Here is a 15,780-nt window from a genome sequence, read left to right as displayed (position 1 = left end):
CCCCAGCAGAGCTGGGAGCGCTCTGGGCGCTGGGCGCGGCGGGCGCGGGGCGGCGGGCTCTGGGAGGCGAGCGGCGCCCGCCGGCGAACGCGGCAAGCGGCGGGGGCCCAAAGTTGCCTCCTTGCGGGCCGGCGTCCCCGGCGGGGCGGGAGCTGGGGCCAGCGAAGCGGCGGCCGCCGACCCAGGCTCCGGCGGCACCTGGGCAGCGGCCCCGCACGAGCAGCAGCGGCGGGGGCGGCGTTGGCGGCGGCGCGCGGGAAGCGAACCGGAGCTCCGGCGCGGCGCGGCTGTCCGCCGGGGATCTCCGCTCAGGTGCGCGGCGAGGGGCGCGCGCGGGCCGGGGCCGGGACGCCGGGATCGGGGCCAGCTTGGTGCCTGCGCTATCCGGAGGACCTCCGCCGCGGACTCCCAGGGCCCTGGTCCAGCTGTCTGACCCGCGCCGCCGCCGAGGTCCTGATCGCCCGTCAGGGCTAGCGGGCTTCGGGGCCCAGCCCCGCCCCTCCGGCCTCCGGGCCGGGCCGCCCCGCCTTCCAGCCGCTGGTGCTCGCCCTCGGCCGGCGATTTCTAAGGCCCTGGCCGCGCCGCGGGGTGATCCCTTCGGGCTCAAGTTGCAAGGGGGCGGGCCCCGGCCGGAGGTGGAGTCTCCCGCCAATTGATGCCTCGGCTATAAATTGAGCTCTCCGCACAGCCGAAGTCCAGATGCCTCGCCAGGCCGCCCCGCGGTGGGTGGTGGGGGAAGGTAGGGGGGCTCTGGGGGGCGCCGCCACCATGCTGCGCTCCCTGCTGCTTCACTCCCTGAGGCTCTGCGCCCAGACGGCCTCGTGCCTCGTGCTCTTCCCGCGCTTCCTGGGCACGGCCTTCATGCTCTGGCTGCTAGACTTCCTGTGCATCCGCAAGCATTTACTGGGCCGTCGACGTCGGGGTCAGCCGGAAATCGAAGTGGAACTCAACAGCGACGGCGAAGAGGTGCCCCCCGACGACCCGCCTGTCTGCGTGTCCGATGACAACCGCCTGTGCACCTTGGCGTCGCTGAGGGCCGTCTGGCACGGCCAGAAGTTGGATTTCTTCAAGCAGGCGCATGAAGGCGGGCCGGCGCCCAACTCTGAGGTTGTCCTGCCCGACGGCTTCCAGAACCAGCACATCCTCGACTACGCCCGAGGAAACCGCCCGCTGGTGCTCAACTTCGGTAGCTGCACCTGACCACCGTTCATGGCGCGCATGAGCGCCTTCCAGCGCCTGGTCACCAAGTATCAGCGCGACGTCGACTTCCTCATCATCTACATCGAGGAAGCGCACCCTTCCGACGGCTGGGTCACCACAGACTCTCCCTACAGCATCCCGCAGCACCGAAGCCTGGAGGACCGGGTCAGCGCCGCGCGCGTACTGCAGCAAGGGGCTCCGGAATGCTCTCTCGTGCTCGACACGATGGCCAACTCCAGCAGCTCGGCCTACGGCGCCTACTTCGAGCGCCTCTACATCGTCCAGAGCGGCACCATTATGTACCAGGGCGGCCGCGGCCCCGACGGCTACCAGGTCTCCGAGCTGCGCACCTGGCTGGAGCGCTATGATGAGCAGCTGCACGGCCCGCAACCCCGTCGAGTGTAAACAACCGATGGACACGTGACTGAACTTGGCGGGCCATGCCTTCGAACCTTCGAAGCCCACGTGCAAACAGCTCCCAGACAGGCTTGGCGTGGGCCCAGTGACACGGCTGAGCTGAGCCATGCGTCGCCGTCTGAGTCTGCCCTCTCAGCCAAGCCACCTGAAGGCTCCCTTCCACCTCCCCAGACTCTGCTTTCGACTGTCCCTCGCCTGTACTTGCTTGGCTTGTTCTAAATCCCCTTCTGAGGGTGGAGGCAACGCCGCCCTTGCCTGTGTGCCCCTGGACTTGTGCTCGCAGAGGCCCCCTGCCACGGCTCTCACACGCCCTCCCCAGAAGAGAAGAGCCAGCGTGCTTTTAAGCAGGCGCGCTGGCCCGGCGCAAAGAGACTTAGGCTGCGCCCGCGCGCCCTGGGCGCAGCTGGGTTCCAGCAGCGCGAGCCGCTCGCCTTAGTTGCCTGGCACCCACACCTGTCGCGCGCGCGCACGCCCGCGCGCGCGCGCGCGGGGAAGGGATACCCTGCTGCTTTTTGTGTCTGTGTCTTGTTGCTGCCTTGGGGGAGGATGCTTGGGGTGGGGAGGGGTGGGCAGGGTTATTTCCCCCTCTTAGTTTGGGTGCTCACGAGCCCCACTGCTGATGACGAGCTGTCTCTAACTGGCCTCGACCACGAGCTGGTTCTGATTTGCAGGAGGCTCGCAGCAGCACCTAAGACAAGAGGGGAAAGTGCTCTGGATTTCCATGAGGAAACCACATCAACGGGGTGGGAGAGGGAGGTTGAGGGACTGCTTAGGGACAAAGAAAGACCGCTTAGGAGGCGGGGTTCACGGCGCCCCGGGCAGAAGGAAGGGGCCGGGGCTCCTGCGACCCGGGGTTCGAGTGGTGGAGTCCGGAGAAGAAAGATGAGGGGCGAGCCTGGGAACCCCGAAAGAGGGGTCTCCCAGACAGAGCTGCTGACTGCGGGGCCGGAAGTGGGGGGGGCCCTGATGTGAAGGCTATTTAGTGAGTGTTTTGCTGGAAACGTTCCCTGTATATAAACTTCTTTTACACTACAATAATAAAGGCTTGAAGTAAATTGCTTTCGGGTTGCCTTTGGTCCCTTTATTTTTTTCTTCCCTCTGAACAGCGGCAAGAATTACACACAAATCTCTCTCTCGCGTCCCCATAGTGACCCTAGGGGGAAGGGTGGAGAGAAAGAGCCTCCGCCAGCGGGGGTGCGGGAGGAGAAGGAAGGGGGTCTGTGCCGATGCCCGGGATGAGCACAGGCCCGGGGTGGGGGACCCGAGGTGGTGAGAAGAGCGGAGATGTGGAGCCCGGCGGGGTCCCCAGGGAGGCGGGAGAGGCGGCGAGGCCCGCACTTGCTGCCGCGCGCGCGCGCGCGCACACGCACGCAAGCTATGACAGCTGACCCTGCAGCCGCCCATCTAACTTCTCCAGGCGACCGTCGGTGTGGAGGCGGGGGGTACGGAGCGAGGCAGGGCCCGGGGGCTTTGGACCAGGTTGGGCTGGTCTCACGCCCACCACAGGCGCTTCGGCACACCTGGCTCCTCCCTAAGCCACTTCCAGCACCTCCTTGCTCCCTCGCGCGCTCCTCAAACCCGCAAAATCGTCTCCCCCACCCCTCCGATCCCTGCCGGTCTGCTGGGGGGGTCCCCCCAGGAGGCGCCATGGAAAAGCGCAAGGTGGGGGAGGGCGGGGAGACCGGGGAAGGAGAGGCGGCCTGCAGCGCCATCACTCCAGCAGCAGCTCCTACCGTGGGGCGGGGGTGGCTGGAGGGCGCCCCCCCCCGCCCAGAACACCCCCTCCTCCGCTTCCCCAAGTTCGAGCCAAACCTCATCACCACCCCGCCAAGGCGCTCAGGGCTGGGAAGCGGAGGACAGCGAGGTGGCCGAGCCGAGAGAGACGAAAGAGGGATGGCGGTGGCCGGCACCCAGGCTGGGAGAGGCGGGGGTCTTGGCGTTTGGCACAGAGCCCTCCCCCGCCCCCTGCATTCCGGGCCAGGAGCCCCCTCGCAGTCCCTGCCCCCACCCACCCACGCACCCCCCGCTCGCGTGTTGCTCGCTAGGTGAGGACGATGCCGGGAGCGCGAGGTTAGCTGGTCTCCACCTCCCTGTGCTGGTGACGCCTTGAGCAGAACAGTGGGTGGGGGGCGGGAGAAACAGAGAAAGGAGAGCTGAGGCGGGAGCCCGCGGACCAGGAATCGGGGGAGCCTAGCCGCCGCACTTCCTCATCCCGGGGACCCAGGACAGTCCCGAGCCCGGGATGGGGAGGCGGGGGTGGGGGGGCGGTTTATGTGAGCGCCTGGGTGTAAGTGCGCTCGCACGTGAAGGGGGAGCCGGGGAAGGTCGGGGCGGGGGGCGGGGTGGTCTGCGGGACCGAGGTTCCAAGCAGGCTGGAGGCAGGACGGAGCCCCAGCTCCACTTACGCCGCCTCCAGTCCCGCGCCCAGCCCCCACGCCGCTCCTCCGTGAAACTTTCTGAAACTGACACCTTGAGCTGGGAGTTTTTTTTTTTTTGCTTTAAAAGTATTTACATTGAAAAAGCTACTTTTAAGAAAAAGAGAAAAAACTGGCACAGGTGGTGTTTCCGCATCTCCTCCCATCCCCCTCCTCCCGCGCTCTTCGTCGCACCCCGAAACTCCCAAAATGAATACTGAGCCAGCGGCGGGGTTGCCGGGTGAACTCCGGCGCGCACGGCCGGGACGAAGCGCAGGGAGACCCCGGACGGCGCGGAGCCGCCGCAAGGCCCCCCATGGGGGCCGGGTTCGCTGCGGGTCGCAGTCCTCCACCTGGGGGTCTAGTTGGAGGCGCTGCGCGCTCCCCTCCGAGCCTCCTCAGGCTCCTGGCACCAAAACCCCGAGTGCGCGCGGCGCTGGGACCTGCGGCTCCTGCCTCGGCCCGCGCGGCCTGGCGGGCTCGCCTCTCCTGGGCGCCCCAGCATCCACCCCTTCCCCCTTTCTCTTCTCTGGCCTCCCTGTCTCCCTTCCTCCCCCTCATCTTTCCGTTTCTTTCTCGCTCTTCCCTTTCCCTCCTTTTCTTGTTCCTTTCTTTTCTCCCATTTCCTTTAAAATCTCCCCTTACGAAAAGAACGCATGCTCATTGCCAAAAATAGGGAAGTCCCGAGACAGCCAACCCTAGGTAACCTCTCGGTGTGTGCACTTTCTCACTTGCCTCTCCCATTCACCCACCCTTGTAAAGCCAGCGAAGGATTATCCTTCTGTAGGCTGGCATCAACTTTTGACTCCCTGGCACCTCTCTCTCCACGATCCCTGCCCCTTTCCACGTCAGTAAACGCGTATCGGGTGACCTCAGGCCATGGGTGCCCCAGGTGTCAGGGATGTTGTTTCATTTTATAAACATTCTTCATGAGGTGCTGGGGCTCTACACCCCTCTGCCCCGTGAGCACACTTCTTAAAGTGAAATTGCTAGACGCACGCATGTCTGTGTCTGTTCTGCCACATTTTGCTAAACTGCCTTCCTGAAAACCTATTTGATTTTATTGTTTTGTATTTCCCCAGTGCTCTCTCTCTCTTCCTTATTTTGAACTGAAAACTATGAAAATAAGACATACATGCATTTTCAATATTAAATTTTAAATACAGGGGAACACAGAGCACAAAGTGTCAGGCTTGCTTAGAGCAAGCGGTCTCAAACCGCATTTCAGATCCCAGCAGCGGCTCATGAAATCAACTTACCAGATCAAGTCAGGCATCTTGAAGAACTGAAATGGAAGACATACAATGTAAATACCATGTCATCTAAGTTAACTGTGGCTTCCTGAAACCTTTGTGCGTGTGCCTGTGTGTGCATGCTTGTACAGGACGTGCAGTGTGGCTGGTGTGAAGTGTGGCTCTCCTGAGGGATCCAGAATGTTTGGAAAGGTTTGACAGCCACCCCCAAGCGCCCCAGGCCCTCCTCCTCGGGACCACCCCTGTGGACTGTTTCGTGTGCCTCCTTCCAGGCTCCACTTCACCTGCTGACAGCCCTACCTGAGCACGTCCTCAGCTCTAGTCTCCACGGCGCTGTCACTGCAATCACGCCGTGGCGTGTTCGGTGATCACCCCACCCGCCCCCACAGTTTCCATGCCATTTCCTATCCTGGCATCCTCGGCCTGGCCATCCGTCTAGTCTGAGCAGGTCTCTGCCTGCAGAGTAACTGGTGCCAGGCACCGTCCGGATGTCTGAGTGGCCCCCCCTCCCGCCCCCAGAAGGAACTCATCTCTGCCTTCAAGGAATGCTCAGAGGAGTGGGGAGGAGGGGAAGGAGACAGTCATCTAACCATCAACAGCCCTCCTCATCATTAGTATTTTCAAGGCCCATGTCAGCTTAGCGCACAGTTTAGCCCTAAGCAGGGAAGGGGGGGCATGGTAAGAGTTCTAGAGGGTCTTATTTACTCCCTTGAAGAAACAAATGCCTCCTCCAGAAAGACAAGGAAAGATGGACATCCTTGGTGGAGGGTACTGCCAGTGCAGAGCCATGGAGGCCTAAAAGGTGCAAATTGTGTTCAGAACACAATACCTCTTGGTATTTACCGGATGGAAATAAACTGTTGGGCAAAGGGCTAGGTAAGTACCAACAGGTCCATGGCTTCCTGTTGATATTACCCAGGCATCCATCTGCAGAGAAGTGACCTTCCCAGAGGTGGGACTACCCACACGTACCACAGGGAGAAGTAACATCTGTGTGTTTGATCTAGGAGCCAGGTACTGGGCTAAGGGCTCCATCAGAATTATTTGATCCGGTCATCCTCATCTCCCTCTTTAAAAAAAAGAGTATTTATTTATTTGGCGATGCTGGGTTTTCGTTGCCCTGTGGCTTTTCTCTAGTTGCAGAGAGCAGGGCTACTTGCTAGTTGCAGGGGCTGCCACGGCGGGCTCTCTTGTTGCAGAGCACGTGCTCCAGTACTCAGGCCTCAGTACTTGCGGCCCCCAGGCTCTCGAGCTCAGGCTTAGGAGCTGTTCAGTTATCAGCCCCATTTCAGTGATGAAGACATTGAGACTTGGCATGGTTGAAGCAGGCTGGCCCAGTGTGTTACGGGCTGAATTGTGTCGACCACCAAAAGTCATACGCTCAAGTCCTGGCCCTAGTCCCTCAGAATGTGACCTTATTTGAAGACAGGATCTTTAAAGAGGGTATAAGCGAGTATGGGCTTCCCTGGTGGCTCAAACAGTAAAGAATCCACCTGCAACACAGGAGACCCAGGTTCAATCCCTGGGTCGGGGAGATCCCCTGGAGAAGAAAATGGCAACCTGCTCCGGTATTCTTGCCTGGAGAATCCCATGGACAGAGGAGCCTGGCGGGCTACAGTCCATGGGGCTGCCAAGAGTCAGACATGGCTGAGCGACTTACACTGACTCAAGTTAGTACGGGGTCATTGGGGTGGGCCCTCTTCCGATCTGACCGGTGTCCTTATGAGAAGAGGAAGTCGGGACACAGACACGCCCAGAGGGACGACCACGTGAGGATGGAGAAAGAAGATGTCCATCATAAAGCCAAGAAGAGAGGCCTCAGGAGAAACCAGCTCAGCTGAGAACCTTCAGAACTGTCAGAGCAGAGATTCCTGCCATTTAAAGCCTTCAGTCTTCGGTGCTTGGTGATAGCAGCCCTAGACTTGAGAGACAGGGCTGTGGACTAGAAAGCAGCTTTCACCACCGGCCTCCCTGACCCTGGGGCCTAACGTCAGGCTACACAGAGGCCCTCTCTCGGTGGCTAAATGATCCAGGACCTTGACCCTCCCCACACAGACTGTTCTTCCCTCTGCAGCGACAGGAACACGAAGCTCTTGTAGGACAGTAGGTCTGAATTGGGCTCTTTTTTTTTTTTTTTTAATATCTGCAGAGAAACACACACATGCAGCTCTGGAAAAATCTCCCCCGAGGAATTCACAGTAGCTGTCTCTGTGTGGGCGAGATTATGAGTGTTTTCTTACTTTCTTCTTGTTGCTTGTCTGGAGCTTGTGATTTTTCTGTAGTGAACATGTATTGCTCTTATGACAGAAAAATAGGGTTTAAAACAGCAAAAACAGTGGCTGTAGCGAGGAGAAACCCAGAGGTCAGGGCAGAGAGGGGTTCTGGGTGGAAACGGGGAGTCCTGGACCAGACCCAGGGGTGGGCGGTGGGGATGCTGGGAGGGCTTGGTGTGGGGTGGTGCTGAGAAAACAAACATTTGAAAAGGAGAAAGGGAATGCGGTTGCTGAATAAAGGACATCAGTTAATTTGAATTTCAGGCAAGCAGCAAATAATGTTTCAGTAAAAGTATGTACCAAATAATGCATGGATATACTTATACTAAAAAATATTATTCATTGTTTATCTGAAGTTCAAATTTAACTGGACATCCAGTTTAGAAAAACATGTTTGTTTTTCTAAATGTGACGGTCCTGGGACTTCCTCCATGGTCCACTGGTTCAAGTTTCACGGCCGCGATGCAGAGGGCGTGGGTTCTAAGATCCTGTATGTGGCACGATGCAGCCAAATCATTTTTAGGACTTCCCTGTTGGTCCGCCCGCCACTGCAGAGGACACGGGTTCAGTCCCTGCTCTGGGAAGATCCCACATGCCGTGGAGCTGCTAAGCCCATGTGCCACAAGCACTGAAGCCTGTGGGCTGCAACCACTGATGCCCAAGCACCCTAGGGCCCTTGTTCCACAACCAGAGAACCCCCTGCAGTGAGAAGCCCCCACACAGCAACGAAGGGCAGCCCTCACTCACCACAGCTAGAGAAAGCCTGCGTGTGGCCGGAAAGACCCAGTGCAGCCCAAAGTAAAATAAATGAATGAATCTTTAAAAATAGTGATAGCAATAATATTTCTTTAAAAAACACTTTAAAAAATTAACTTGGCAGTCCTGGGGGAGGGAGGTGGTGATAATGATGCTGACAACAATGCAGTCTCTCTGGGCCAGGCAGGGGCAGACTCAGAGCTCAAAGGGCTGTTGGGGAGACCGCAGTCTCTGAGACCTGGATTCCACCTTCCACAGCCAGCTGGGCCTCTGTGACCAGACAGAGGCTCCCAGATTCCCCACGTACCTGGCGACCTACAGCCAAGGAAGAAAGGACCAGCAGTTTTGCCAGCTGGGTCATCTGCGGGGCCCGGAGCAAAAGGAAAATGCAGAACCCTTTGTTCAAAATGCAGGAAGCTTCGTGACAGCTGTTGTTCCGTCACTCAGTCGTGTCCGACTCTCTGCTTCCCTGTCCTTCACTGTCTCCCGGAGTTAAGGTACAAAATAACAGGCTGTTTCCTTTCTTCTGCTGGCACCTCAGCTTGTGCTGTTTATTTGTTACTTAATGTCATTATCAGTAAAGAAAAATTAGCATTTTGAATTGTGTGTTATCCAGGTTCTCCAGAGAAATAAAGCCAAGGGGAGAGAGGGAGAGAGATTTAACTCTAAGGAACTGGCTTATGTGATCATGGAGGCTGAGAAGTCCACAGGCAAGCTTTACCTGCTTTACCACAGGCAAGCCAGAGACCAGGAGAGCCAGTCATGTGTTAAGTTCTAGTCCAAATCCGAAGGCTCAAGACCCAAGAGAGCTGATGGAGTAAGTCCTGGTGTGAGTGTGAGTATTCTGAAGGCAGAAGATGGATGTTCCAGCCCCAAGACAGTCAGGCAGGGCGAGTGGATTCTCCCTCCCTCCATCCCTTACGTCCTGGTCAGGCCCCCAACTGATCGGACAAGGCTCGCCCACATTGGGAGAGCAATCTGCTTTTCTTAGTCCATTCAGTTTCCATTGTTACCCTCATCCACCCCACACTCTGGAATCATGTTTGGCCAAATGACTGGACACCCCACAGCCCTGTCAAGTTGACTGATAAAGTTGACCTTTTCAAATTTTAAGCATGTTTACCATTCATTTTTCCAGTTTTAAATGCAAGTATCAGAGCACTTGGGCTTTCACAGATGGTAAAGAACCTGCCTGCCAGTGCAGGAGACATAAGAGACACAGGCTCGACCCCTGGATTGGGAAGATCCCCTGGAGGAGGGCATGGCAACCCACTCCAGTGTTCTTGCCTGGAGAGTCCCACGGGCAGAGGAGCCTGGCGGGCTACGATCTATAAGGTCACAAAAGAGTCAAACACAACCGAAGTAACCTAGCACGCGTGTACCCATAAGAGCATTGAATTCGTAACACACAAGCACTGACATACCCTTCTCCAGGGGATCGTCCCAATCCAGGGATCAAACCCAGGTCTCCTTCTTTGCAGGCAGATTCTTTACCATCTGAGCCACCAGGGAAACCCTCTTTCACTTTCATAAAATCATTTAATCCACAACACACAGTCACTAAAATTACATAATCCGTATTTCGTAGCTCAGACCTGCACCTATGTTTCATCCTCACCCGCTCAGTGGAAATACTGCGCAAAACTGACTCAGCTGTTTGCATTGCGCTTTGTGCCCCATGTTTGAAGGACAGGCTGCTGCTGAGGAAGGCAGGGTGGCGGGGAATGGAGCTGTGGGCGCCCGATCGCCCACTCCCCTCCAGGCCATTGTTTTCAGGGCAAGTGGACAGCTTCCAAACACAGGTACCTGCATCCTCCTTGCTCTGAGTGCGACTCCGCCTCCCGTGTGCGACTCCGCCTCCCGTGTGCTGCGCCCCCCTGCGATCCTCCACCCCCTGCATCACGAATGCCCGGTGGGAACCTAGCGGCCAGGAACAGGGCGGCACTATCCCCATTTCCTCTGCTCATGCATGCTCCCCAGTCCCTTCCAGTTTCACTGACAGTCAGTATCTTAAATAACCTATAATGGAAAATAATTTCAAAAATAATCTATGTGTATCCGTATAACTGGATCACCTTCCTGTGCACTGAAACACTGTAAGTCGCCCATACTTCAATAAAATAGATACATATTAAGAAAAAGACGCAATGCAAAGACAAAAATGACTAAGAATTTCAGCGTGTATCTTTTCCTAGATTTCATTTCTAAGTGATGTCATATGATATTCGTCTTTGTCTGACTTCCTTCAGTTCGTGTGATCACTTCCAGGTCCATCCAGGTTGCTGTGACATGATTTCATTCTTTTTAAAGGCTGAGTAATATTCCATTGTGTATATATGTGTATATGTCTGTATACATATCACATCTTCTTTATCCACTTTGTCAATGATATTTGGGTTGCTTCCATGTTTTGGCCTTTGTAAATAGTGCTGCAATGAACACTGGGGTGCATGCGTCTTTTTGAATTATGGTATTTTCCCAGATATGTGCACAGGAGTGGAATTGCTAGATTGTATGATAGTTCTATTTTTAGTTTTTTGAGGAATGACCGAACTGTTCTCCACAGTGGCTGTACCAATCTACATCCCCACCAATACTGTCGGAGGGTTCCCTTTTCTCCACACCTTCTCCAGCATTTATTATTTGTAAACATTTTGATGATGGCCATCTGACTGGTGTGAGGTGATACTTCATTGTGGGTATCACTTATTTACAAAACAGAAATGACATAGAAAACAAACTTATGGTTACCAAAGGGGAAGGAGGAGGGATAAGTTAAGAGTTTGGGATTAACAGATACAAACTACTATGTACAGAATAGGTAAACAATAAGGACCTACTGTAAAAATCAGGTAACTACACTCAGTATCTTGTAATATACTATAATGGAAAAGAGTCTGAAATACATATATATATATATATTCATTTATGTCGGAGAAGGCAATGGCACCCCACTCCAGTACTCTTGCCTGGAAAATCCCATGTACGGAGGAGCCTGGTGGGCTGCAGTCCATGGGGTCACTGAGGGTCTGACTCGACTGAGCGACTTCACTTTCACTTTCATGCACTGGAGAAGGAAATGGCAACCCACTCCAGTGTTCTTGCCTGGAGAGTCCCAGGGACCAGGGAGCCTGGTGGGCTGCCGTCTATGGGGTCGCACAGAGTCGGATACGACTGTTGAGACTTAGCAGGAGCAGTATTCATTTATTTATACGAGTCACTGAATCACTTTGCTATATACCCGAAACTAACACGACACTGTAAGTCATCTACACCTCAATTTTAAAAAAATAAAAAGGACTTCAAGGCAGTGGCCACAGAGCGCCGAGTCCAGCGTGGGGCCCTTTGAACAAGGGGCTCCTGCAGAGGACCTGCGCCCAGGAAGGGGATTCCAACGGCCAGAGTCAACGGCTCTGAGACCCTCCCGGCCAGCCTCCTCATTGCACCCTGGCCCAGACCTGCACGTGCTCCTCTCATTGGCACACTCAGACACACACAAGCCACATGCCCACACTCAGACACACAAACCGTGGGTCCCAGGAGGGGGGTTGGCTGTTCGGGGTATAGCACAGTGGACCGAGTTATAGTTGCACCCAATTCTCCGGGAGGAGAGTGGAGCTGGGAGAGGTTAGGTAACGTCCTGGGGACACACACTTTTGATCCCCCTGCACTTGGCCACCTCTCCGGGGACCAGCCCTACGGGCTGTTTGCTCACCCCAGGCCGGGCACTGTGAAGATGGCAGGGGGACACTCGCCATCACACTGTGCTAGGACCCTGCTGGCTCAGGGAGGCCTCGGGCTGAGGCAGAGCCGGGTGGTCGGGGAAAGGGTGTCAGGGAAGGGGAGGAACCCGTGCAAAGGCCAGGAAACTGCGCAGCCCCTCGCTCAGCCAGAAACGCAGGGCAGGTGTGTGAGAGTGTGTGTGCAAGGGTGACCGCGTACCTCTGCTCTCCAGACCCTCAGTGAGCCCCCCCGTATGAGGCCTGTATGGGGCACCGGGAGGGCCTAGCTCCACCCTCACAAAGCAATCAAGTAAGTGGGAGAAACAGAAACCAACAACCAGCACTGAAAGCCTGGGAGGCGGGAAGCCCAAGGTGGGACATCAAGGAGGGCTGCCTGGAGGAGGTGTATCATGAAGGACTGGGCGCTCAGGTAGTAGCTCGGGGATGGAAAAAAATGACGTGTGCAGAGCCTTGGCAGTGAGGACAATCTGGCAGGTTTGGGCAAAGGCAGCAAAGTCCACGAAGCCAGGAAGGCGCAGCCCGGGATGAAAGTGAGGCTGGAAGGCCCTTTGTGGCGCTGATGCTTTACCCTGAGGCCCTCGGAAGGGACAGGGAAGTGTCACATGGTGGGCAGAGGGGCTGGGGGACAAGCCTCCAACCAGGCTCAGGGCTTGGGATGGCTGTCTTTGGAAAAGCATCCTGGCACAACCACGGGAACGGAATAGACAGCTTACAATGTGATCACAAAAAAAGTAAGACACCCCAGGAGAGACCAACAGAGCCCAGAACCCAGAGAGAGGCTGGTGTCCTGGGGGGCCATGGCAGATACTGCAGGGGTGTCTGCAGTCTGTGGGTCCTCAGGATTTTCCACGGGATTCTCCAGGCAAGAACACTGGAGTGGCTTGCCATGGCCTCCTCCAGGGGATCTTCCCCACCCAGGCATCGAACCAGCATCTCCTGTGTCTCCTGCATCAGCAGGCGAGTTCTTTATGGCTGAGCCACCTGGGGAGCCTGTCCCTGTTCTGCACCTACACAAAAACAAGTTGCCCGTGGGCTAAAGCTCAGCATGGAAAGCAAAGAGTTACAACTTTGGGAAGAATATGTCTCTGCCATAATGAGATGCCTCCTCACCCCCATTAGCATGGCTACTATTTTTAAAAAAGAAGAAAAGTAACAAGTGTTGGTGAGGGTGTGCAGAAATTGGAATCCTTGTGCTCTGCTGGTGAGAATGCAAAATGGTTGCAGCCACTATGGGACGTCCTCAAAAAATTAAATGCAAAATTACCATTTGATCCAGCAATTACACTGCTGGGTACACACTCAAAAGAACGGAAAGCAGACTCTTAAGAGATACTTGTACACTCGTGTTCAAACCAGCATTATTCACAGTAGCCAAAAGGCAGAAACAAGCCAAGTGTCCATGGATGGGATTCCTGGGCGGTGCAAGTGGCAAAGAACCCGCCTGCCCACGCAGGTTAGACAAGAGCTGTGGTTCAATCCCTGAGTCAAGAAGATGTCCACGCAGGTTAGACATGAGAGATGCGGGTTCAGTCCCTGAGTCGAGAAGACGCCCTGGAGGGGGGCATGGCAAGCCACTCCAGTATTCTTGCCTGGAGAAGCCCATAGACGTTGGAGCCTGGAAGGCTGCAGTCCATGGGGTCACAAAGACTCGGACATGACTGAAGCGACTTAACGTGCACTGCATGGATGGAGGAACGGATAAACAAAACGCGGGCTCTACTGAAATGGAATGTTACCCAGCCTTAAGAAGGAAGGACTTCCCTGGTAGCTCAGTTGGTAAAGAATCCGCCTGCAATGTGGGAGATCCCGGTTCAATTCCTGGGTGGGGAAGATCCCATGGAGAAGGGACAGGCTACCCACTCCAGTGTTCTTGGGCTTCCCTTGTGGCTCAGCTGGTAAAGAATCTGCCTGCAATGCAGGAGACCTGGGTTCGATTCCTGGGTCAGGAAGATCCCCTGGAGAAGGGAACGGCTAACCACTCCAGTAATCAGACATGACAAAGTGATTTTCAGTTCACTTCACTTCAAGAAGGAAGGAGATTCTTCCTTCCTTCCTATGGACACAGGCCACAGCCTGGATGAAACTTGAGGTCATTATTCTGAGTGAAATAAAGCCAGTCACAAAAGGACAGATGTTTTATTTCATTCATATGATGCCCCTAGAGGAATCAAATTTATAGAGACCGGAAGTAGAATGGTGGGTGCCTGGGGCTGAATGGAGGGATCAATGGAAATTGCATTTTAACAGGTACAGCGTTTCAGTTGTGCAAGATGAAAAGCATTCTGGGGATGGACAGTGGGGATGGTTGCTCATCGCTGGGATTGTGTTTAATGTCACTGAATTACACACAGGAAAATGGTTTAAAATGGTCAGTTTCATGTTATGTATACTTTACCGCAATTTAAAAATATGCATATAATGTATCATTGTTGTCGTTTAGTCCCTAAGTCGTGTCTGGCTCTTTTGCCACCCCATGAAGTATAGCCTGCCAGGCTCTGTCCAAGGGATTATTCAGACAAGAATACTGGAGTGAGTTGCCATTTCCTCCTCCAGGGGATTTTGCCAACCCAGGGATCAAAGCTGTGTCCCCTGCATCGGCAGGTGGACTCCTTACCACTAAGCCACCTGCCATTTTTTTTTTAAAGAATATATGGCAACCCACTCCAGTACTCTTGCCTGGAAAATTCCATGGATGGAGAGGCCTGGTAGGCTACAGTCCATGGAATCGCAAAGAGTCGGACACGACTGAGCAACTTCACTTCACTTCACTTATGCTCTAAGGATAGAGAAGATTCTCCTATTTTAAAAAAAGATAAAGAAAGAATAAAGGAAATGTTGCTTTATGGAAAAATTAAAAGATACTCTCTGTAACCGAAGATGCCATGAACTAAGCTGACCCTTGTCTTGGTGTTCATGCCTCCCCCTCCAGACCTCCCGCAGTGAACTCCCTGCAGAGGCTGAGGCCGGGAGACAGCACGGTTGTCTAGGGAGGGCTTTGTCCACCCAGCTCTGCCTCTCTTTGCCCCTTGAAGCCTCAGGGTGGCAATGGCTCCTGGTGCTGACAGCCTGGGGCACCCCACTGTTCCTTGGCGGTTTCTCTGCATCTCATGAAACAGTCCTCTGATTTGGGGGTGCCCGTTGTTTCCTGCTGGCACCCTGGCTGTTTATTTTAAAAAAAGGGACAAAGCAGGCACTGAACCTATTTGTGGCCCATACAACCAAGAGAACAAGGAACTTCCACGTGCAATAAAGAGCCGGACAGAGAGAGGCAACTGGAGGCTGCCCGAGGCGGAAGGAAGATGGCAGCGACCACGTGTGGCAGACCACTTACAATAATGGGGCAGAGACCACATTATTCTGCCCACCACTCACCTCCGTGATGGGCAGAATAATGCTCCCGGGGGTGCCCACGTCCTAAGCCCTAGACCCCATGGATTGGTCCCCTTCTATGACAACGCAGACTCTGCACGTGTGATGAAGTGAAGGACCTGGAGGTTGGGGAAATGATCCTGGAAATTTTCTCACTGGAGCCAAAGTCATCAAAAGCTCCCCACAAGAGGGTCCAAGGAGAGAGAGACTGGAAGACGCCAGACAGCTGACTTTGAAGAGGAAGGAAAGGGCCCTGAGCCAAGGAGTGCAGACAGCTCTAGAAGCTGGAAAACGCAAAACCGAAGACAGAGTCTCCCACAGAGCCTTCGGAAGGAGCACAGCCCTGCCGACACCT

General features: G+C 55.2%; 1 protein-coding gene across 1 annotated transcript; it reads left to right on the top strand.

The window, feature by feature from the left end:
• The first annotated feature begins 699 nt into the window (after nucleotides 1-699).
• Nucleotides 700-2,670, top strand: DIO3 (iodothyronine deiodinase 3). The gene has a single exon (XM_040256912.1). It carries the CDS (start codon nucleotides 700-702, stop codon nucleotides 1,603-1,605), a length of 906 nt encoding a protein of 301 aa, XP_040112846.1. The 3' UTR covers nucleotides 1,606-2,670.
• The last annotated feature ends 13,110 nt before the right edge of the window (nucleotides 2,671-15,780 follow it).

This window comes from Oryx dammah, unplaced genomic scaffold (assembly GCF_014754425.2).
Source record: "Oryx dammah isolate SB20612 unplaced genomic scaffold, SCBI_Odam_1.1 HiC_scaffold_16, whole genome shotgun sequence".
NCBI lineage: Eukaryota > Metazoa > Chordata > Mammalia > Artiodactyla > Bovidae > Oryx > Oryx dammah.
This window is presented reverse-complemented; position numbering and strand designations above follow the sequence as displayed.